Source organism: Gobio gobio (genome assembly GCF_949357685.1).
Source record: "Gobio gobio genome assembly, chromosome: 17".
NCBI lineage: Eukaryota > Metazoa > Chordata > Actinopteri > Cypriniformes > Gobionidae > Gobio > Gobio gobio.
Window position 1 is genome coordinate 42,318,367 of NC_137110.1, and position 22,351 is coordinate 42,340,717.

At 40.2% G+C, this 22,351-nt stretch overlaps 2 protein-coding genes across 2 annotated transcripts in view; one reads left to right on the forward strand and one right to left on the reverse strand.

The window, feature by feature from the left end:
* bcl11ab (BCL11 transcription factor A b) overlaps window positions 1-1,370 on the reverse strand; it is a 28,793-nt gene extending 27,423 nt beyond the window's left edge. Inside the window, exon 1 of the mRNA XM_079841063.1 lies at window positions 1,041-1,370. Within this exon, the coding sequence (XP_079697189.1) occupies window positions 1,041-1,095 (55 nt within the window). The 5' untranslated portion in view covers window positions 1,096-1,370. The remainder of the gene's footprint in view (window positions 1-1,040) is intronic.
* Window positions 1,371-3,259: 1,889 nt separating this feature from the next.
* Window positions 3,260-22,351, forward strand: part of cep170ab (centrosomal protein 170Ab) — a 30,086-nt gene continuing 10,994 nt past the window's right edge. Inside the window, 14 exon segments of the mRNA XM_079841099.1 lie at window positions 3,260-3,349; window positions 10,247-10,402; window positions 11,932-12,021; window positions 12,119-12,197; window positions 12,397-12,455; window positions 13,750-13,904; window positions 13,906-14,123; window positions 14,198-14,671; window positions 15,065-15,450; window positions 15,592-15,720; window positions 15,927-16,062; window positions 16,144-17,523; window positions 17,617-17,860; window positions 22,179-22,284. Of these exon segments, the coding sequence (XP_079697225.1) occupies window positions 10,298-10,402; window positions 11,932-12,021; window positions 12,119-12,197; window positions 12,397-12,455; window positions 13,750-13,904; window positions 13,906-14,123; window positions 14,198-14,671; window positions 15,065-15,450; window positions 15,592-15,720; window positions 15,927-16,062; window positions 16,144-17,523; window positions 17,617-17,860; window positions 22,179-22,284 (3,561 nt within the window). The 5' untranslated portion in view covers window positions 3,260-3,349; window positions 10,247-10,297.

The window sequence follows — 22,351 nt, forward strand, 5'->3', positions numbered from 1 at the left end:
AATTATAATGAATACAAATATTATATATCTATGGCACATGTTTTTTAAACTAGACCTTGAGCAGATTTATCCTTTTGGCCATCTTTTGTCATTGGCCCACATGTACTCCGAAGCAATGTTTATATAAAAAACACTGTAATGTATATAGAACAGGAGATGTGTGGGTACACTAGAGAAGGCTGGGCTGAATAACACCAAGTTCAAGTTCACCTAGTACTGTCTCATCTTGAATGGACCTTCATTTGTTCATTTTCTGCCCCCTAGCGGCAACTCGTTTCTCAAGATGCCGTATCGGAGAACACGTTCAAACGCAACTGAAATACAGGTATAAAACCAAAACCCTACTAGACCAAGAATAACTTCACTTTCATATGAGTTCATGGAGATTTTATCATGTATTTTTACACTTGAGGTGCCTTTGTGTTAAGGTTTTGACACGGAACACTTGAGGTGCTTTGATCGCCTCGCCGGTTTTTTTTTACAGGTTTGACATGATAGATGCATAAAACCAGGTTTGTAGTATCAAACGAACACTCTTTCTCTGAATAAAAAAAACATTCGTCATCTAGATTCCCGTTTCAATCTTGAAAAGAACCGAAGGAGGAAGTTGAAGGGAAAAACCCTTTCTAAAATGTAGATACTCTTGTTTAGTTTTTGTAAACAAACGTCAGATGGTAGGCTATAGCCAATCTATAAAAGTTTACAATAGTCTACACATCACAAATGTATTAATTACAACCTAAAATTAGTACAAACTAGTTCGGGCTTTTAAAAGATCCCACGGGAATGTGAACTCAAAAGTGAAATTTGATTTTTTTTTTTTTTTTTTTATGATTAAAAACCTAACAAATTAGGTTTAATTTACTTATATACATCCATACACACTGCACATAAATGCATAATCAACCTTCACGCGTTTTGAATCATAGCGAAGCGTAACTCAACATCAAAACGCGCTTCGTTCCATCTGAGACGCACCTTCACGAACACAGTTTAAAACTGATCTATATGAAATGTAGCCATAAGACAGACAAACTTACGCGAAAACTCCCGTTTGCTTAAGTGCTGGGGTTTGCCCTGCTTGCGGCGAGACATGTTGGACACGGTCTCAGCTGGGTTCACATTGGGAAGAGCCAGAGTCTTCGGAGAGTCCAGGGCAAAAATCTTCTTCAGCGATGCATCGGGTATCCCACATGAACTATAGAGAATAGTACAGAAGAGACGCGTGTAGTGGCAAGACGCTTGCGTTGGGCTTCATGGCTTCTCGGAGAAGAACACAAGACAGGAAAGGAAAAGTAAGCGAAGCCCCCTGAGCTGCTGCAAGTTCAAGTGCGGACGTGACGTGCCAGCGAACTTGACCGTCCAGAGGTAGATGATGGACATGGATCTGCTAAACACAGGCGAGAGGAGGACGGCTGAGAGTGGGAGGGGGTGAGACTCGTAAAAACCAATGATGGGCTGCATGTGAACCATAGACCCTAACAGCCAATGGGCAGAGAGAGAGAGAGAGAGAGAGAGAGAGAGAGAGAGAGAGAGAGAGAGAGAGAGAGAGAGAGATCCCTGAAAGCAGGAACCAGAAAACATGCATAAAAAGGGTCAAAATGACCCTTTTTCAATGGTTTTCTTCAAATAAAAGGCATCATGTTTTTTTTTTTTCTTATGTATAGCATAATGAAATAATAATAAGCAGTAGGCCTACACATTTTAATGAATTTAATAATACATCACAGGTGTTTATGTGAGAAACTTAAGCACATCTCAAAAAAGTGTGCATCTTTTCTTTTTTGCACGTTTTGCTTTTAAGAGCCTAATTAGAACTGTACCATTCACTTTTAATTACTATACTATGTTCAACGTTTAGATTAATAATCCTAAAAAAATGAAATCCATCTTTCCGCGCTCTGGAACTCTTGGCATTATCTCAGTCGACGTCATGAGGTGCATCCTGTCTTGAAGGAGTTCCCACATATGCTGGACACTTGTTGGCTGCTTTTTATTTAGGCTACTCTTCACTCCATATAGGCTTGTAAGAGTCCCGATGAAGTAATGAAATTACTTTTTATTAAAAAACAAAAACAAACAGTGAATCATCAGTTTAGAACAATATATTGTATCAACCTCAAATATCAAAATATGAAATGTTCAAAAATCACAAAGTTCAAATCCATTAAATTAAAACGAATAAAATAAAATATTGATGATGAGAAAAGGAAATACTGCTCTTTTTTTTTTTACTGCCCAGTTTAATTTAAAAAAAAAATTCTGAACATATCACTCACACTCACACTATCACTATCTGTTCACTATCTTTGTGGGGACTCTCAATAGACGTAATTGTTTTTATACTGTACAAACTGTATATTCTCTCCCCTTACACCAAACCTACCCCTAAACCTACCCATCACACAAAACTTTCTGCATTTTTACATTTTCAAAAAAACTCATTCTGTATGATTTATAAACTTGCTTCCTCATGGGGACCTCAATTTAGGTCCCCCCGGTGACACAAGTCCCATGAGTTCAGGTTGAAGTCCCCACCAGGATAGAAAAACACACACACACACACACACACACACACACACACACACACACACACACACACACACACACACACACACACACACACACACACACACACACACACACACACACACACACACACACACACACACACACACACACACACACACACACACACACACACACACCACATATAGCCTAGCTAATCAGTCTATATTATTGTTGACAGTTCATGTTGTGGGAAAATCATCCCGACTGTCATGTACAATTTCGCCATCTAGTGTTCAGTGGCTGAACAAACAGTAGCCTATTCATTTCTTGTCTGTATTCTGAGTAACGAATAGCTGAAATTGACAAGAATCAGAATTAACTATTATAATAGCCTTCATATTTAATGCGTAAAACCAAATAAAAACACCAATAATCTTCTATTATTATATTGATTAAACTGTTGTTTTACAGTTCTTTGACATTTAGTGAGAGTAAGAATGCCACTAAACAGATTATATTTGATAGTTTTAGGACGATTTATAATATGTTTGTATTTATATGATTTATCATAAACATTGGTGTTATTATTTTTTTTTTTTTAAATAAAAAAGTTAATATTTCCGTGCATAATTTCACATTGATTTCCTGACTTTTGGCAAGCGCATATAAGCACTGACCACAGGGAGCGCTTGTCATCTTGTTCTTTCTTGACACCGCAGCGCCATCGTGCGCCAAGACGCGCAACTGCACCTCAGACTGGGATGGGCAGAGCAGCGCTTCTCCGCGCACTAGAGCAGACGGATGTCATTTATGGAATAAATGTACGGGGAATTACTAGGTAAGTGTTGCGCTGTGTTTTACGTACTAATCCCATTTTTTAAGAACACATCCGTTTTTAATTTTCAGAGCAAATATTTCGCTTGATGGAAAGGAGTAATTGGCTGTCATGAGCTCTAGAGGCGACCGATCCGGCCTATTACGGACTAGAGGTCTCTAACGGCGTCTGATTACGTGATGAAAACACTATAGCACACTCATTTAAAAATATTTAGGCCTATACGAGCGTCGATTTGTAGGTAAATATCTAGTGTAAATAAATGCGCAACGTTACGTAGCTATTCAATAACCACGTATTAAATATGCGCTGGGTGTATAGTTTATAGTGAGCGACTGTCTCTTAGAATAAACATCAGATCTGTCATTAACGGTGCAGAACAAGGCCAATGCTTGAAGGCAGAGGCGGAGACTGATGCTCCGCACACACGCAAATGATGCGCTGCTTCTCTAGATGAGGATGCATTTATGCATATAAGGGGATAACGTAAATATTTCAGCGCAAAATCTAAAATCACACGCTACAATTCCCTAAAATTAAACGTATGAAGCATGTGATTCCTCATGATAATTAAGCTCTTTTTTATTGCATTATAGACATTTTTTGCATTACAGAAATGAAAATTGAACTTCTCCCATTACAGCAAAGCGGGAACTGGGCAAATGGATTTAACTGGCACGAAAATGTATTGTTAATTGGTCTCATTTTTCTGATGCATCATGCTCTTGACAGGATCCCTTATATTCATCTTGTGGATTGCTATAGCCTAGTCTTGGGTCATATCACTTTCCACTGTCCCAGGGTTGGTCAAAATTCTGTTGCAAGTATAGCCTACAGATCCCATCCCCAAAAAATAAATGTTCCTACCCCCGATCTACAAAAGTTAATTTATTACATAGTCTAAAAGGAAATAAATATCTTCTAGTTTTTTATATATATATATTTTTATAACTCTGTCATCCAAACATTCAACGTCAGTAAGATATACAACAGCATTGAATGATTACCATACATATTATTACTACTCCCAGGAGGTACACTCTAAAAAAAAAGGCTCGTAATCATAGGGGAACCTTTTTTAGTGCTGTATAGCACCAATTTTGGTGCTTCAGTGGTTCTTCAGCGGTTCTTCAGAGGTGCTATATAGCACCTTAGTCAAAGAACCGGTGAAGAACCTCTGAAGAACCGCTGAAGAACCACTGAAGCACCAAAATTGGTGCTATATAGCACTAAAAAAGGTTCCCCTATGATTACGAGCCAAGAACCATTTTTGATGCAATATAGAACCTTTTTTTTTTAGAGTGTACATAAAAACATGGTGATGCCATTTTATGTTTTGTGTAGGCCTACTGTTAGTGTTTTGATACTAAAATGTCTTTACCTGCAGTATAAAGTAATTCACAAGCTACAAAGATCTTCTTCATCACCGTAAACTGATAGTATGCTTTAGCTATTTGTTTTAATTGATTTTAGGTAGCCTAAATATTCACTTTAGCACACGTTCACATGTACATCTCTGAAACGTTTATTTGATGTGCGTCTTTTCATCTGTAAATATATTTTTTAGAGTGTTTGCTCATCTGCAATATGTCTCTAAGGGCCAGATTTACTAACAGCTTACACCATACACCAAAAACCTTTCAGGATTCACTAAAGACACACAGTGAAAAATGAGCTCTGAAAAGGCGTGGACGGTAGCCTGACAAGCCAGACCCACATCAAGATGTTGGGTCTGGAAACTCACCATTGACAGGGCTCAATCCGAGGGGCGGGATAAACGGTTGTCTTTCAAATTCCCTCTGCATGCAATTGGATAGCGCCATGAGCGCCACAACCAACCAGAGCAAAGAAGAAGGTGAAGCCGAGCTAACGTTAGTTGATAGACTTTCGCCGTATCCGGTAGGCAAAACTTCGAACACATCTTCTTTTGCAACGACTTCAGTGCCGTTCTTTGTTCTTTTCTCAAAGAAAAGCTTAACGCCAAGTCTTCAAGAGTCGCGGCCAAAGCCGATTCAAAAGACCGCTGTTCGTCAGCTTCTTTGTTTACGAGTAGCACGCAGAACCTCCGCAACTCTGCCGTGACGTGCCGTCATTATGTTAAGCCCGCCCTCCGACTCTACACTGTGATTGGCCTGACCAGAGTTTGGTTTTTCCAGCTCTCAGGTCTACCGAGAGTTGCTAGACTACACTTGTGGCAAAATACATTTTCTGCCGTTAGGGTGCGTCTAGATTTCTAGGCCAGAGTCCTGCACGGGTCCGATTTTGTAAACCCGCACCACCCGTATCCGCAGTGCTTAAAACCGCATCCGACCCGTTTTCCGAAAACAGCATAATTAAAATCCGCACCCGACCCGCTTAAAATAGAACCGAGACCCGACCCACACCTGCAATAAAATCAGTTTAGCATATAACATTATAGACATACTTACACATTTTTGTATTGCCAGCATACAGAAGTGATTACACGACCATTAACACAAGGACAACTTCAGCCGAAGCTGTCAAACACGGTTATGTGTCCTTATCATCTCTACGAGGCACATTCAGTTCTGTCCCCTTTTGAAAAATATTGTTCGATAGAACTGCGTGTGCTTGGTTTGTTACCACAGTTATCTGCGTGCTTCCTCAGCGATGAAGTTTCACTTTTGCGGCTATCTTTTCTTCAACTCCTCAGGATCCATCTCGAAGACTGCAGTGCAGGCAGATCGCACACGCGCGTGGTTGTGATTCTCCTGGGAGGGCGCGCGCACGCCGCACAGCAACAAATAAACTGATATGGATTTGAAATTATTTTATCAACTTGAAATATTCTATCAACTGTATTAAATATTAAATACAACTTGCAGTACCCGCGGGTACCCGCACCCGTGCAGGACTCTGTTCTAGGCTACATGGACGGTTCTTTTTGCGGCTGACCTTATTGCTTATGCATTTGTTGGAGTTTACCTTTCAGACACAAAACTTATTGGAGGTGAGTATTAAAATTAATCACGCAAAGTGATTTACTAAGGTTTGCGCTTGTCAATTTACTGGTGTTTGCACCGTTATTTAATGACCCAAAAAAACATGTCTTAAACCAGACGCTTATTTGTGCTGCTCTTGGTAGATTGTGTTGGTCATTATGGAAATGATCCGGCCGCGTCTGTGTTCTTTTATTTATGTGTCGTCAGTAGATCATGCGCAGAACTTTACTTAGTATTACTGTATTGTAATGTTACTGTATGTGCTTTAAGACGGAGGAAATGTTACACCGTCTCACTTGACGCATTGCAGAATCTGCTATACACGTTCATGTGTTTTGAAGGAGGCGTGGCTTTGGAGATGCTCTGAAGGGAGGGTGTGATCTTGGCCCGGTTCTAGGCAACTAGAATCTAGGCTTTCTAAATCGCGGCACTCAAGTTAAAATAACTTTTTTTTAAAAACACGTCTTTAGACCTGCACTGATCTGTGTCTCGCGTTTCTGGATGGCCCTAAACTGATTAAAAGATAAAAAAAAACGCATTCTTATTTCATTGCTGTTATTTAAAGGGGTGATGAATTGAGAAATCAACTTTCCTTTGAGCCTTTGGTATATAAAAGTTCATCGTGATATAAGAATATCCTGCAAGTGTCAGAGCTGAAAACGTCCTTGTTAGTCAAAGAAAAGCTTTTATAGACACCAGGCCCAGAAAATGAGAGATCTCAGAATAAGTCGACCACTGACGTAGTAGGACCCAGAAGAACCGCCTCAAGCCTGCCCACCGACTCGTGGAGCGAAACGTTGCCGAATCGATTGTAAACAAGATAGAGGTCAAGACTGGATTTGCAGACATATTGAGATTAAAACACAATGCTGTGCCTTCTATATTGGATCCGACAGGAATGGTGCAACACACTTATGTTAGTAAAACATGTTTTTTATATGCGTTAGTATTGCATTGCTACAGATCGTTTGATATCTATTGATTACATACCTTAGCACGCTGTCACAGGCTGGAGAAGGTGTTATTGGTTCATTCGTGATCAGACTCGGACTTGTTACGCCAGCTCGCAAAGCCCAAAGTCCCGGGGCTATGTGCTTTTCAGACGGGCTCGCTCGCACGTGTGTGTGTGTGTGTACGGTTCGCGGTTATATTCACTGATGATCGAGCGAAATGATACAGAAATAACATTCCAATCAATCGCGGGTGGATGAGAGATTAATCATTGTGTTTGTTTGATAAAGACATTTTGCGAGCTCTGACTGTGGGCTGGGTGATTCATTCCGGTTGCCATTTGCCACACGCTGTCACTGACAGGTGAGAAGAAGTTAATTAAATATGCAAATCTTATCCAATCCTAGCCGTGGGCGTTTACTTCCAAGTCTTCAGTGCGGCACGCCCATCAAAACCGACCATTTTTCAGAGAGCCTCAAAACCAAGGCAGAAAGTAAAATGTAAAAACCACACAAACGTCATAAGTTGACCTCAGACAACAGTATAAAAAATTTTAAAAAGCCAGTTCATGACATCTTTAAGCAGTTTGCATCATGCATTCAGTTTAACAGCATTAACAGCAAGCCAAAGAAGGCAAGGTTTCAACTGAAATATGCATATGCATTTTAAGCACTTGCATTATGTTCTCGCTCTGTCCATGCAATAAATGCATTTTTTTTCAACTTCTTTAAATTTCAACTTGGCATGAATCAACAATCAAATTGAAGCTGTATATTAATATTTACTAGATACATATTCATGAATACAACTCCTCGTTCACACCTTAAATACCATGCAAATATTTCTGCCCGTTTTTGCTCATGTGATTGTCAAGTACCTCTGCTTTTTTTTCGCCCCGTTACTTTCAGTTAATAAAGGAAAAAAGTAGGATACCGCAAATTTATGGTGTTTTTTTTAGATTGTTTGGTGCATTCTATAGCCCTTCATCAAACCTTTCAGCACAGAGCACACCTCATATTTGTTTTTAATCAATGCACAATTTCCTAAAAACACATTAAGGGCCCTATTTTAACGATCTGAAACGCTAGTGTCAAAGCGTGAAGCGCAAGTAACTTTGTGGGCGGGTCTCGGCGCTGTTGCTATTTTCCCGGCGGGATAAATGGCTCTTGCGCCCGGCGCAAATCTAAAATGGGTTGGTCTGAAGTAGCTTCATTATTCATAGGTGTGGTTTGGGCGTAACGTGAATAAACCAATCCGAGCGTCATCCAACATTCCCTTTAAAAGCAGGTGCGCAAGTTCCATTATGGATTGCTATTATTATGGCGTATTTACCAGGCGCACGCCAGGAGCGGTTCACAGCCGAGGAGACTGATGTTCTTGTAGGAGCAGTGAAAGACAGAGAAGTGAAGTTGTAATGTTGTACATTATGGTAAAGGTGATTTCACAGTCTTTTTTTTTTTTCAGTCTTTCAGTTTTTTCAGTTTTTTAGTCGATTTTTTTTCCTGGTTCTTGACGGACAAACCAATTTGTCAGATGTCCTTATATACATATATGTCTTGCCACTATTGGGCAAACAGGTCTTATCCTTAATTATTACAATTAGCCTGAATAATTTGTAAGCTAGATTTATGCCTATTTTTTCACATCTTCGTGGCACACCACAATGATTTCCGTCATCTCATGTGTTAATATTTTTTTAGTGTAACAATTTATGATTTGCAAAAATAACTGTTGCATCTGTGTAGATTACATGAGCAAAGTGTATGCGCGTTGTGCACGCTATACATTATGGTCAAGCATGCGCCCTTAAAATAGCATAATGAACAACGCGCAACGCGCCACTGACTTTAGACTAGGTTTTTTCTGGTCAGTGGCGCAATTGTTTAATGGAACAGCAAAATAGCACCAGGGATTGTTTGCGCCGGAACACGCCTCCTTTTTTGCGCTGAACCGCCCAGGGAGCGCAAGTGCATTCACTAGTTTAGCGACGTGCTTCTGTGGAGGGAAAAGCGCGCTTTGCGCGGGTGCAAAATAGGAATGACACATGCGTCGGTGTACAAAGTCAATTGCGCTGGGTGCAAGATAGGGCCCTAAGACTATCTGTTCCTAAATTCGGATTGTCACTTCCCACCCCTGCCCATGCCTAGAACCGGCCCGGTGTGATATCATTCAAAGCTAGATTGCTATTAGCCTCTCTGAAATTGCCTACCCTACCTTTAAATATTGTGTGAGATAATTATTCTCAGTTTTTTTCGACAGAAAATGTACAACATTTTTACAAATATATACAACTCACAACAAATATGTTGAGTGTATGGGGAAAAATGGGAACAAATTACATAAAATAAACAATTTGGTTTATAGTTCTAGCCCATCTCTGTGATATTTTCCAAGTAAATAAAAAGTTGTGTGAGAAATCTTTTATTTTTTTTTTACTTTTGGAATCAATGGTATCCTGTACAAAAAAAAAGACATCATACAGATCAATGATATCATACAGACCCCACTAAGTACTTTGTTGTTGGTTCAACATCACACATTTTAGTTTAGTTCAAAGTCTTAAAGAAGAGACCCTGATTTCATCATTTTCAAAGGGGAAAGAGGTCCATTGTTTAAGTTGTTCGAGGAGTCAGCTGCTTGTCTGGTGCTGAGCAATAAATTATCCAATTTCATTAGGAATGGAGGAATTCGCTTCCACCGGGTATATTTAGCCTCATGGACTGCACTTTAAATAATACAAACTTACATTATGGAAAGTTGCTTAGGCATATTGTTGAGACTAGGCTCTCTCAACATATTGTATGTATTTGTTTGTTGATAGTGAATCTTGTTTGTCATTTAGTGTATACAGTAGATCAATTACTATATTAGTCTATATTCTATTAGTCTATAGTCTATATTCACCTTGCATATGCAGTATATACACTATAGTCATATTCAAGTTGCATTGAGCTTGTCTAATTTACCTTCTCTGACCTTTCAACAGAATGACCTAAAGAGAAATCAGGAAGAAAAGAGGAGGCCTGGTTAAGTCAAGATGAGTTTGACATCCTGGTTCTTAGTGAGTTGTGGGGGAACAAGGCACCGCCTTCCCCGGGAAATGATCTTCGTGGGACGGGATGACTGTGAGCTTATGCTACAGGTAACTTGATCTCTGTTACTTATACACAAGCAGGAGAACATCATTGTCCCTTCAAGTGTACAATCAGTTCCCCCTGGATCCATAACTGTGCATATTGCAGGCCTATATGGTACTTTACACAACTTAGTGTCACTTAGTGTTTTCAAATGGAAAAGGCTAAAAGCCGGCTGTTTATTATCATGTTAATTATTGTGCCTTTCACCCCAACAGCAGGGGTGCCTTTTACACCAAATACCATACTTTTACATATTCTTCCGTTATTGAAAAACTGTTGCTTTAATCAGCTTGACTAAAACTGAAAATCATTAACAAGACCTTTGTCTCAAAATATAGTTACATTTTATCGATTCCCCATTGCTACATAAATGTAAAACTTAAAAAAAAAAACATTAAATATTAGATAAACTAAGCGCATAATCAACTTTACGCTGCTGCCCGTGATCGTGTCAAGGATCAGCCAAATTTGAAATTTTTATGTTTATCTGCTTACCCCCAGGGCATCCAAGATGTAGGTGTCTTCTTCAGTAGAACACAAATGAAGATTTTTAACTCCAACCGTTGCAGTGTGATAGTTGTATAATGCATGTCAATGGGGATATTTTAGAGTATGAGAGCAATGAGAGTAAAAACACATAAACATACGAATCTTTATCAAACCATGCGGCTCGTGGCGACACATTGATGTCTTAAGACACGAAACGATCGGTTTCTGCGAGAAACCGAACAGTATTTATGTTAATTTTTTTACCTCTTATCAGACGAATGTCATCTAGTATTCCCTGCGCCATAACTTCTGGTGAATAAGGTCAAAATACTAGCGTGATCAAAGATATATATACGTAGATGCCTCATTCGACCGATCCTTGCAGGCACTAATGCGGAATCTATGTATCTATGATCGCGCCGGTATTTTGCATGTATTTTGACCTTATTCGCCGGAAGTGATGGCGCGGGGACAGCTGATGCAGAGCCATAGAAAAAAATTAAATACATTTTTAAATATGGATATTTTTCTTACACAAACGCATCGATTCCCTTCAGAAGGCCTTTATTAACACCCCGGAGCCGCGTGGAGCATGTTATTTGACGGACAGATGCAATTTTTATGGACTTCAAAAACAGAGCAACTATTAATGCAATTATAATGCTTGGATTAGCCAGAACATTTTTAATATAACTCAGATTTTATTCGTCTGAAAGAAGAATGTCATATACACCTCGGATGACTTGAGGGTGAGTAAATCATGGGCTAATTTTCATTTTTGGGTGAACTATCCCTTTAAGAAAAGTGCTGAGCTGAATTTTTGTGCCATCTAGTGGTTTTAAAGAGAATAAATTCAAATGCGCCTTTTACCCTGGTGTGCCTTTAGCCCCGTTGTACACTACTAAAAAAAAAGATTGCATTTAAGAGTTTCTGGCCATATTTTGTACTCTATTTGTAGGAAGTGTACCCTCGCTTAGAACCCTAATTCCACTAATCTACAGCATATTCTTTATTCCCATAATCCATTCACTTCTCTTTATTCCAGTCTCGAAGTGTAGACAAACAACACGCCGTCATCAATTATGAAGAAGCTACAGATGAACATAAAGTTAAAGACCTGGGCAGCCTGAATGGGGTGAGAAATGTGCCAGTTTATAATGGATATTAATTTTGTCCTCACTAGTATGATGAAAAGCATATGGTGACAGCTGATCTCCTTTCCTCTCCTGTAGACATTCGTTAATGAAGTGCGCATACAGGAACAGCAATATATTACTTTGAAAATGGATGACAAGCTACGGTTTGGCTATGATATCCTTTTAGCACAAAATAAATCCCATTTTGATGGTTTGTTTGATTTGATCCACTTTAGGGAGCTTGTACAATCACACTATAACAAATAGTCTACATTTACAATGTTAAAGACCTAAGTATGTACTATGTAATTACAATTGGACCAAGTATGCGTTTGCATTTCTAAATATATTGTTTCCTCCTTAACCCATCTTACATACCAACCTATTTACTGTAGTGCGTGGAGAGTTGCATGTCCCAGAGGAAGCGCTGAAGGTAATACTAATGCAGTTTGTATTATTGTTTAAAAGTCAATACGATTTCTTTTTTTTCTTCAGCATGAATGCATTATATTGATCAAATGTGACATTAAAGACATTTTCTAATGTCACAAAGATTTCTATTTCAAATAAATGCTTCTTAATATAGCAAAAAATATAGCAGTTAGTAAAATGTTTTAGCAGCACAATTGATAAAGCGATAATAATAAGAGGTTTCTTGAGCAATAAATCAATATATTAGAATGATTTCTGAATGATCATGTGACACTGAAGACTGTGATACTGAAGTCATGTCTGTTGACAATTCAGCTTTGCCATCTTGGGAAAACTGTTATTTTAAATTGCTTTTATATTTCACAATATCACACATTTTACTGTACTTTTGATTAAATAAATGCAGTCTTGGTGAGCATAAGAGACTTTGGTAGCACTATATTTTACAGTTCTGTTCCCCATGTACATACGATGTACTTATTACAGTAATTACAATGACTGGTAATACTAGTTACCTCATATTACCCAGCATTTTCTCAAGTAAGTACTAGGGGTTGCACAGATTAGTCGAATAGTCAATCTAATTCTCTGCCATGACGCTTTAAGCTTGACATCAACTCGTCGCTGATCATGGCCTATAGAAGGAGCAACAGGATAAGAAGTCCACGTTTACGCTCTGTAAAAGAAATGCATTCTCCAAGAGCGCTCCACAAGATATGTTTGATTATAACATCTGTGTGCTCCAAATTGATCGGGTGAATGCAAGTAAACTAATGCGTTGCTGCATTGAAACGCACAGAAATCTAGCACACATTTCTTAGTAAGTAAAACCCACAGCTTCACTATTAGTATAGAGACGCTGCCAGGTAGAATTATTACATACGCAATCGCTCTAGTGAACAATCACAGTTACGCCACTTGCAGTTGTGCGCGCATAGTGGTGACACAAAACAGGTCTATTAGGCCTAAATGTAAACTTTTTCTGTGCTACTTTATCTGCATCTGATTTAGAATGAGCAGAAATCAGTGAGAAAGACGACTAGTAGACGTCAACGCGACTTTAATCACACAAATGTCAACTTGAAAAAATCTGAAGTCATTTAACACCCTAGTAAGAACACTGTAAGTACACGTACTGTAAAATAAAGTGCAAACGAGACTTCTTTCAAAAATATTAAAAAATATTACTGCCCCCAAACTTTTGAATGATAGGTAATCAGTACGTGATCAATATCAGTCAGACTATTCTATCTATTATTCTGTCATGACTTTCTTACATTCACCTTCATGGACAGCACGAAAAGTTCAGCAGTCAGCTTCAGCTAACCAAGAAGCCTTCACCATCTGGGGAAACCACCAAAAGTCCAGAGGTCAAAGGGGCAGAGGGAGTAAAAGATGCTGAGGTTAGACCTTCAGAACCAGCATCAAAGGCAGAAGAGAAGCTGTCAGGTGAGTAGAAGATGGGTGGTTTGTGAGTTTACAAGAGTCACATGTTGCTTACCAAACTCAAAGTATGTCAAACTTTCAGCAGGAGACATAGCTGTGCTCCACAGAGGAACCCCTCTTTATGGACAGCCATCTTGGTGGGGTGACGGGGACGCAGATGATGAAAATTCTGTGAAGCACGATGCAAAGGCCTCTGAGCAAAAACAAGCTAGATGTGAAGCAGGTAAGATGCATTGTTGTCATGTTAAATTAGCTGACTTCATGAATACTACCTGCTCATGTTATGTGTTCATGCAGGCCATAAGGACACTGAAACAAAGCAGCAGGTGGAGCCAGGAAGCACAACACAGAATTTAGGGACCCAGGAACCAAGCTACTTTGAGATCCCCTGTAAGGAGACTCCTCCAGTCGGGGGCGACACAGGAGAAAGCATCCCAACCAGCTTAGAGGCAGTTGCGTCAGCTTCCACAATCCCTGCATCAGAGGGCGGAGCACTTGGACATGCCTCCTTCACTATTGAGTTTGACACATTAGGTTCAGGAAAGGGCAAAGAGCGAGCTTCAAAGGGTGCCCCAGACCATCGACAGTGGCCGAAAAGAGGGGCAGGGGAGGAGCTGTGTGCCTTGCAGGCTGCCATGGTGGCAGCAGAGGTGAAGGTGGCAGACTGGCTGGCACAGAATGAGCTGCCACTGGCCCGCTCTGAATCTGTTGCTGAGGATGATGGGGACAGCGTGAAGAGTGATGTGCCGATTCAGTTGAAGAGCCTTAGAGGTAAGGTGAAGGAGTTACTGATGGTTCTTTGTGTAATGCTGCTCAAAGAGACACGTATAAGGGTCAAAGATATATGAGTGTCCATGAAAAAAAAAATTACAGTAGTTTAAAACACACTTAACAAGTAAAGATAATCTTTGCATATTTCATAAATATCAGCATTGCAGTTGCACCACATGACATTTTACATTAAACTAGCCTTGTCATGAAGTCAAATTATCTTATTATTTAAGAGACTACTTTGACTGTAACACAGTCATGAGGGTCTGCATGGGTCTTCTGTACAGTAGTTAGTAGTCTAGCAGTTTTGTTAAAAAATGATTGGTCATTGGTCAAGTGATTGGTCATGTTTTTTGCACCGTCCTTCTTTATGTTTCGCCCCCTCTTTTTCAGGCAGTAAACATGAGGATGGCACACAGAGTGACTCAGAGAATGCACTGGGAGAGCAGCTCAGTAGCCGGAGGGCATTCCTGCAGGATCGTTACAGAGGAAGACAGGGCGTGCAGAAGACAGAAGGCCTTTTCTATGGGAGGGAAGATCTCTTCCAGCACAAACCATCATCTATAGCTAAAAAGATGGCACCACTAGGAGGTGAAGTTGGCAAAAAAACTAACCGTTCTTCCCCACAGAAAGCCAATGTGCAGAGAGAGCAAAGCACCGGGTCTCAAGAGACTCCAAGTAGGGGACATATAGATGACCAAAGCGACAGAGGGACCTACACCATTGAACTGGAAAATGGCAATGCTGAGGAGGAAGAGGCCAGGCGTATGATTGATAAGGTAGACCTGCAGAAGCATAGAAGTGATTTTTTCTTGTGTGGCTGAAGATGTCAAAACCAATAGACTTGGAGTCCTTTTTAAAATTGCAACAGCTGTCAGTTACTGATACGCAATGATGATGCAGAATGTGTTACATTTTAGGTTTTTGGGGTGGAGGACAACCAAGCCCTGACTAAACTGCGTTTTCCAAAACACCAGAAAGATAGAGGAACTATCTGTCCAAGATCTGGATCCATGGAAACCAGGCAAACTGGTTATGTAGGTGCAGAGGTATATCAGTAATATTTGCCACACTTTTCTGAACACATTTTAGTATCCTTGAAGATATTTAGTAAAGAACACTGATATCAGTTACAAAAGACAAATATATAGATTTCTTGGAATCACAAGGATACTTTTTTCTAAGTTTTCCCAATCATTTGTTTTTCAGATTGAAAAAAATAAATAAATTTACTGTCCATTTTCCTCTTTAAAAGGTGCTACCAGATGACTTGGTTGTAGTAGGTGGTCCAAGGTGGGTCTCACAGTGGGCAAGTCTAGCTGCAAGTCATATACGGACCGATCCTGAGGGATCTGGGGCTGAGCCCAGCATGGCTCCCACAGATGAAAAAGGTTCAAAGGCATCAAACACCTCTAAAAACTCTGGATTTGTATTACAATACAATTTTGACAGATTTTCTTGTGTTTCAACAGCTGGTATCAATGCGTCTGAACGTAAGAGAAGGACCCTCCCGCACCTCCCCTCTGAAGATTCTGCTATGGATCCACTGGCTTCTGTGGGCACACGGAAAGAAAACAGGCGACCAGGCCCTTCATCAGAGAAACAGGATCTAGAACTTCAGGAGAAAGTAGATCAGCTCAATAGAATCTCTAAAACTGGACAAAGAGTTTCAGGAATGGCCTCAGCTATCATAGATGTAGATCGGACCAAAGTGAACAAACCAACTCCGCCTAGAATCCAGAATAAAGTTGGGCAACTTGGAGCTAAACAGATCGAGAAGAAACAAGAAGATAGAAGACGAAAGAAAGTTGATGAGGACCGACAGAAGACAGGGAAGCCGCTACTGAGGCAAGAGAGCTTTACAGTGGAACGGCCGAGTGCTAATGTTCCCCTAGAGCTCATACCTTGCATAGATGGGTCTGGTGCCTCAAACCAGCACAGGGAAATGGCTGTCATCAATGAGGGCATTGATGCTGCCACCATGCTAAAAGACTCAGAGGCTGTGGCTGCTTTTCTGGAAACCACTTTATCAGACCTTGCAGATCCACCGAGCTACTCCCTGGAGGGGTCTGTCTCACCTGAATCTGACATTGATACGACAAGCACAGTCAGCCAGGCTGGGGGTGAAGGAGGGCGTAAAACAGCCCACAGGAAACGTTCAGCTGGAGGTCCAGGCCGTGAAACGGCCAATAAGAACACCAGCACCACAGAAAGGAAAGGCAAATCTCATCCCTCTGGCTCAGCTGGCTCCAGGGCTTGGACATCTCTTGACCTGACAGATGATGACTTGAGCTCTTCGCTTGCCCAGGACGCTACTTTGGTAAAACGACCTCAGGGCCGGGGTCAGAATATCAGCGCTAAGGCAGAGCCAACAAGTGGCAAGACCAAAGGAGCAAAGACGACTGTAGCTCCTGCACCAGCCACCTCTAAACCAGCCACCCTTCCCCGGCCTAGACCCACACGGTCTTCCCTTCTGCGCCGTGCACGACTGGGCGAAGCTTCTGACACTGACCTCGCTGATGTCGATCGTATGTCTGTTGCTTCAGAGGCCTCTACCGCAAGTTCTGCATCGAGACCTTCGGCTGGACGCCGGACCCTCTCCCGGATTGAAGCACTTGCTCAGCCACGAAGGCAGAGAGTGTGCTCTCCTTCAGCTCGAAGTGACTCGGAGGCTACATCTGGCAAGATCAGGGGCTTCGCCCCACGCCCTGCCACAGAGAGTGCTTTGCGGCTCGGTCTCCGCTCTACAACAGCCTCATCCTCTGTGGCTGTCCCCCGAGCGAGAGCTAACAGCGCATCCAAACTGCCTGATAAGTGTCCTGGTGCTCCCTATGTTCAAAGTACACCTGCAGGTCAGAACTTTGGGGAAAATATACTAGAAGGAATAATTGGCTTAAAATATTCCAACTAAAACACTCTTCTTCTGTTATATGTCTTCCCTATAGCTGGAGGAAGGTGGCGCCGGGTACCTATCGAATATGCTTCAACCTCAGAGGATGAGTATGGCTCCAACCGTCACCCCACTCAGCACGGTCGTCCGCGTCCAATGGCTCCACGGGTCACCCAGTTAGGGGGGTCAGCTCCAGCAACACCCAGCCCTGGAGGCATCTCCATGCTACGACACCAGTCTAGCAGGGAGCAGGATGATTACATGAGAGACTGGTCTGCCCACAGTGAGGAGATTGCCAGGTAATACATAGCTGCCAGTGTTGGGTAAGCTTCTCAAAAAGTTTAGCGAATTAAGCTACAAACTACACAAATTTGCTAAGCTAAGATGAGGCTAGCTTTTAGAGTAAGTTACTATAAAAGTATGGAAATAGTAGTTTGCTACATTGAAGCAACTTGATAGGTATAAAAATATTATATTGGCATTTGTTGTTCAGGGCTGTTTGTTGAGGTAATAATTATAGGTAGGGTAGACAATTTCAGAGTGGCTAGAAATAGCAAGCTAGCTTTGAAAGCGTGAGATCCCACCCTCCCTTCGCTTCTCCCAAGTCACGCCTTCTTCAAAACACATAAATGCACATAGCAGAGTCTGCAAAGTGTCACAAGATGAGAGATGGCATTAAAATACCTCATGTCTCAAAGCATGTGACATTATAATGAAAATAAACAACTTAAAGAGCACTGACCTGTACCACTTGACTGCTGCAAATTTATTTCGGCATTGATAGTGTTGCCATTGAAACGCATAAATTCGATTCACAAACCACTCCGAGTATAACGTCACAGGTTTCCATCTCTTCCAGATTACAGTTGTTATGGCGTGAACGTAGCATAGGCTTGATGTTTTGGTTCATGAGGAACTGTTTGGGTTGTGGTGTTCAGTGGCTAACGTCTGTGTAACTCTGCATAGCATGAAACGCACTAATGACGTGTGATGTCTGTGCGAGCAGGGTGTGCAGAGATATGAAAATATAGATGTTGACAGGCAGGTTGGACAACGTACCATTGCATCGTACTGAATGCAATGATTGGACAAACATTTTATGGTCCTACGCCTTCCACAGACGGTGTATATACATAAATACTAGTGATTGCTATCAGGATGTGAAGAGACTTTTAACCGGCATGACAAAACCTACCTTGCCTTTAATAATAATGTGACATAACCTCACTTTGTACTGTCAGGCCCCTATTATGGATTTTTTAAATGTACCTTTCATGTAGTGTGTAACAGTTCAAAGGAATGAAAACATCCTGCAAAGTTTTAAATCTGAAAGTGCAGAGTATGTAAAGTTATTGTCTCTCAAAAGTAAGAGTCGACTCTGAGTCAATTAAACAAATTGAAACAAATAAACGAGTCGCAAGCCGTTTCATTGTTACGTCACAACGAAACATTAGCATATTTCCTGTACACTTATTGTGCGAGCAGACACCAGGGAAAACTTGAACCACCTCAAACACTGCTAGAGGATACTGGATAGCATTATGTCGAGATGACGCTGTGCTCTACAATGTGTTTATTGTGTTTCATATTGTGTAGGTATCTGGCTAACCGGCTAACTCACGTTATTACTGAAATACTACTGTAAATCAGCTGTGGGCTGCAGTATTACCTAAAACTGTCTATGAATGCAGATTGTCTGTCATTCTTACTACTTTGAGTAAAGATAAAAGATGGAGCAAGATTTGTTTTGCAAACGCTAATGTTTACATCAGCTGGGCTAACGTATTTACTGTTATTGATACAGTTCCCACTTGTGCACCGCATTACATTAGACACACACACACACACACACACACACACACACACACACACACACACACAGGTTTATTGATGGAAGCGCACTTGCTAATGCATGATGGTGAGGAATAGCATTTGAAACATCTCATCACGTACCTCAAAGTGAGTAGCATCACTGAGAAACGTCCTGCTCAATGTTTGGGTTGAATAACTAGTTCTTCCAATCTTTCATCATCGTTTCGGACTCGTGCTGGGATTGGTGTAAAATCAACATAATCATTACTGTCTTTACAGTGTGTACAATCGCTCAGCTTTAGGAACAGGAAGCCTCCTGGGGTCCGTTCTTCGTACCTTGCTTAATACATCTGAGATGATTTGACAGATCCCAGATCTTTTAATCGTGATAACTGAACTCTGGCTAATTTGGTTCTTCAAATTAATTTGCGGATTAGATTTAAATATCTGGATTAAGTTATCTGAGATTACTGCGCGTTCCTGTGTGCCCTGAAAAGGGAAGAGGCATCGATACTCGAAACCACGATCAGCAATGCAGTGATTGGCTGGCGAAAAGACAGCAACGTAGTGACATCATATAATTAAAAAAACACCTGACGAAAAACTTGACGAATAAAAAAAATAAAAATAAAAATCTGGACCTTGTAAGGAAAGCTAACTGAGTACGACGTACGAAGAACGGACCCCTGAATGGAGCTGGAGTTCAGTTATGCCGTTTGTTTCCAAAATATGCGCTGTACGCGGTAGACCAATCACAGCAGACTGAACCGTCTGACCAATCAGAGCAGAGTAGGCTCGCGGAAAGGAGGGATTTAGAGACTGATTCATCCATCGAATCGTTTGAGAATCATTGAACATTGTGGTGATGTGCAGTGTATATTATGAGAAAATTAATGATTGACCTTTGATGCATGTAAAGTTGTTGAAGGTGACCTCCAAAGCTAAATTACGAAACTTTAAAATAGCATAATAGGGGCACTTTAATAAGAACACAGCATACATAAAAAATAAAAAAAGACTAGGAAGCAGGGCTTAAAAACTGAAAAAAATATCAATCGGTTCACTCCGAGCAGAATCGATATTATAGCGTTTCCGTTTTTGCGTTCCTCTATAAACATTACTGTTCCGAAAACGGTTTGATTTGAAAAAATACCGGTTAATAACGTTATTTTAATTTAGCCTATACTTTAAACAAATATATAAATAGACTTATTTTCCACTCAATAATAATATAACGCATGGTAATTAAACTTGAATATTTATTTCATAACATTTTTAAAACCACAACAGAAATACATGCATTAATTACAAAGCATAAACAGCGGACCTGTTTTAATGGAGCGTTAGACAATCTAAAGTGGCCCTCTTATGCCTAATTCTTTTCAGAAGAGTGATAACATTCTTTGTACATAACTTTTTTTCAACACGACTTGTTTTAAAAATTGCATGAATAAAGAATAAATAAACTGGATAACCATTGCTCTTTTAATGCACCGCCGTCAACTGGTAATTTAAAAGCAAACACTGCGCAACACGTTCTTGCATCACATAATCAAATTCAGTCAGCTAATAAAGCTTGATCATTTAATGCAATATAACATACCATTTAATACGAAGCATCAACCGTCTATATAGAAAACATTGACCTGTCCTGTATTGGCAATCTGAAAGACTATAGGACAAATGTTTGATAGATGCTAGTAGCCTACTTGGATAGGCTTAAACGGAATCCATAAACTAGCCTAAATCAGACTATTTGAGCTTAAAGTCCGTACTGCTTATTTAAACGTTCGAAAAGAATGTCCTCCAATACCTGCACATTCATTGTAGACCTCAGTGGGGAAAGAAATGTACTTGAGGCATGTAAATGCGCGCTCTCACACTGACTTGCGTAACTGGTAGATTCATAGATGACTGGTGCGCGGGCATTTCTTTTACGCTTGATACGTCAACGGCACACGCTGTACTACTCAATTCATGATTGGTCACTGCCAAATTAAAATATTAAAAGAACGATAAAATAACGTTATTAACCGGTTAATGGTCATTTCAAATTAACGTTTCTGTTCAGAACGATTCAAATTGATTTTGATTTCGTTTTCGTTTTTGTTCCTCTTAAAATTTCGTTCGTTTCCGGTTTTCGTTTTCGTTCCTTGAACCGGTTCAGAGCCCTGCTAGGAAGTGCCTGTGTATTCACCCAAGGTTGCCTTTATTTGGTCAGTAATACAGTAAAACAGTAGTAGGCCTACTGTGAAATATATTACCAATTTAAAACAACTTGTTTTCTATTTGAATTTACTTTAAAATGCAATTTTTGTGATGGCAAGCTGAATTTTCTGCATCATTACTCCAGTTTTTAGTGTCACATGATCCTCCAGAAATATCCTTCTAATATGCTGATTTGATGTTCAGATAAAATGTCTCATTATGAGGAAAACGGATGTGCTGCCTAATATTTTTGTGGTAACATTGAGTGTTCCATTTTTTGATGAATAAAAAAAACTGCATTTATTTGAAATAGCTATAGTTTTTTTAACAATTTAAATGTCTTTACTGTCATTTTTGATGTGATGCATCCTTGCTATTAATTTCTTTAAAAAAAATAAAAATTATTACTGACTTTGAACATTTGTGTATGTTGGAACAACTCCAAACTGCCCATCATCGCTTATGATATAATAAGTCTTATCAGCTACCATTGTATTATAAGTAACATGTACTTTTATACATAATACAAAATTGTTGACCTAGTAAATTGTTGACTTAGATCATGAATCATACTTTGTTTTCTTTTGATCGTTTCAGAATCAGTCAAGACCTGGCTAAGGATCTGGCTATGTTAGCGCGTGAGATTCATGATGTTGCCGGCGAGATTGACTCTGTTAGTCCTTCCTCCGCTCCATCAGCTTCAGTGAGAAGACAACTACATCATTACCAGAGCCATAGGCATCTTCTACATTTATATGGGCCATTTATTT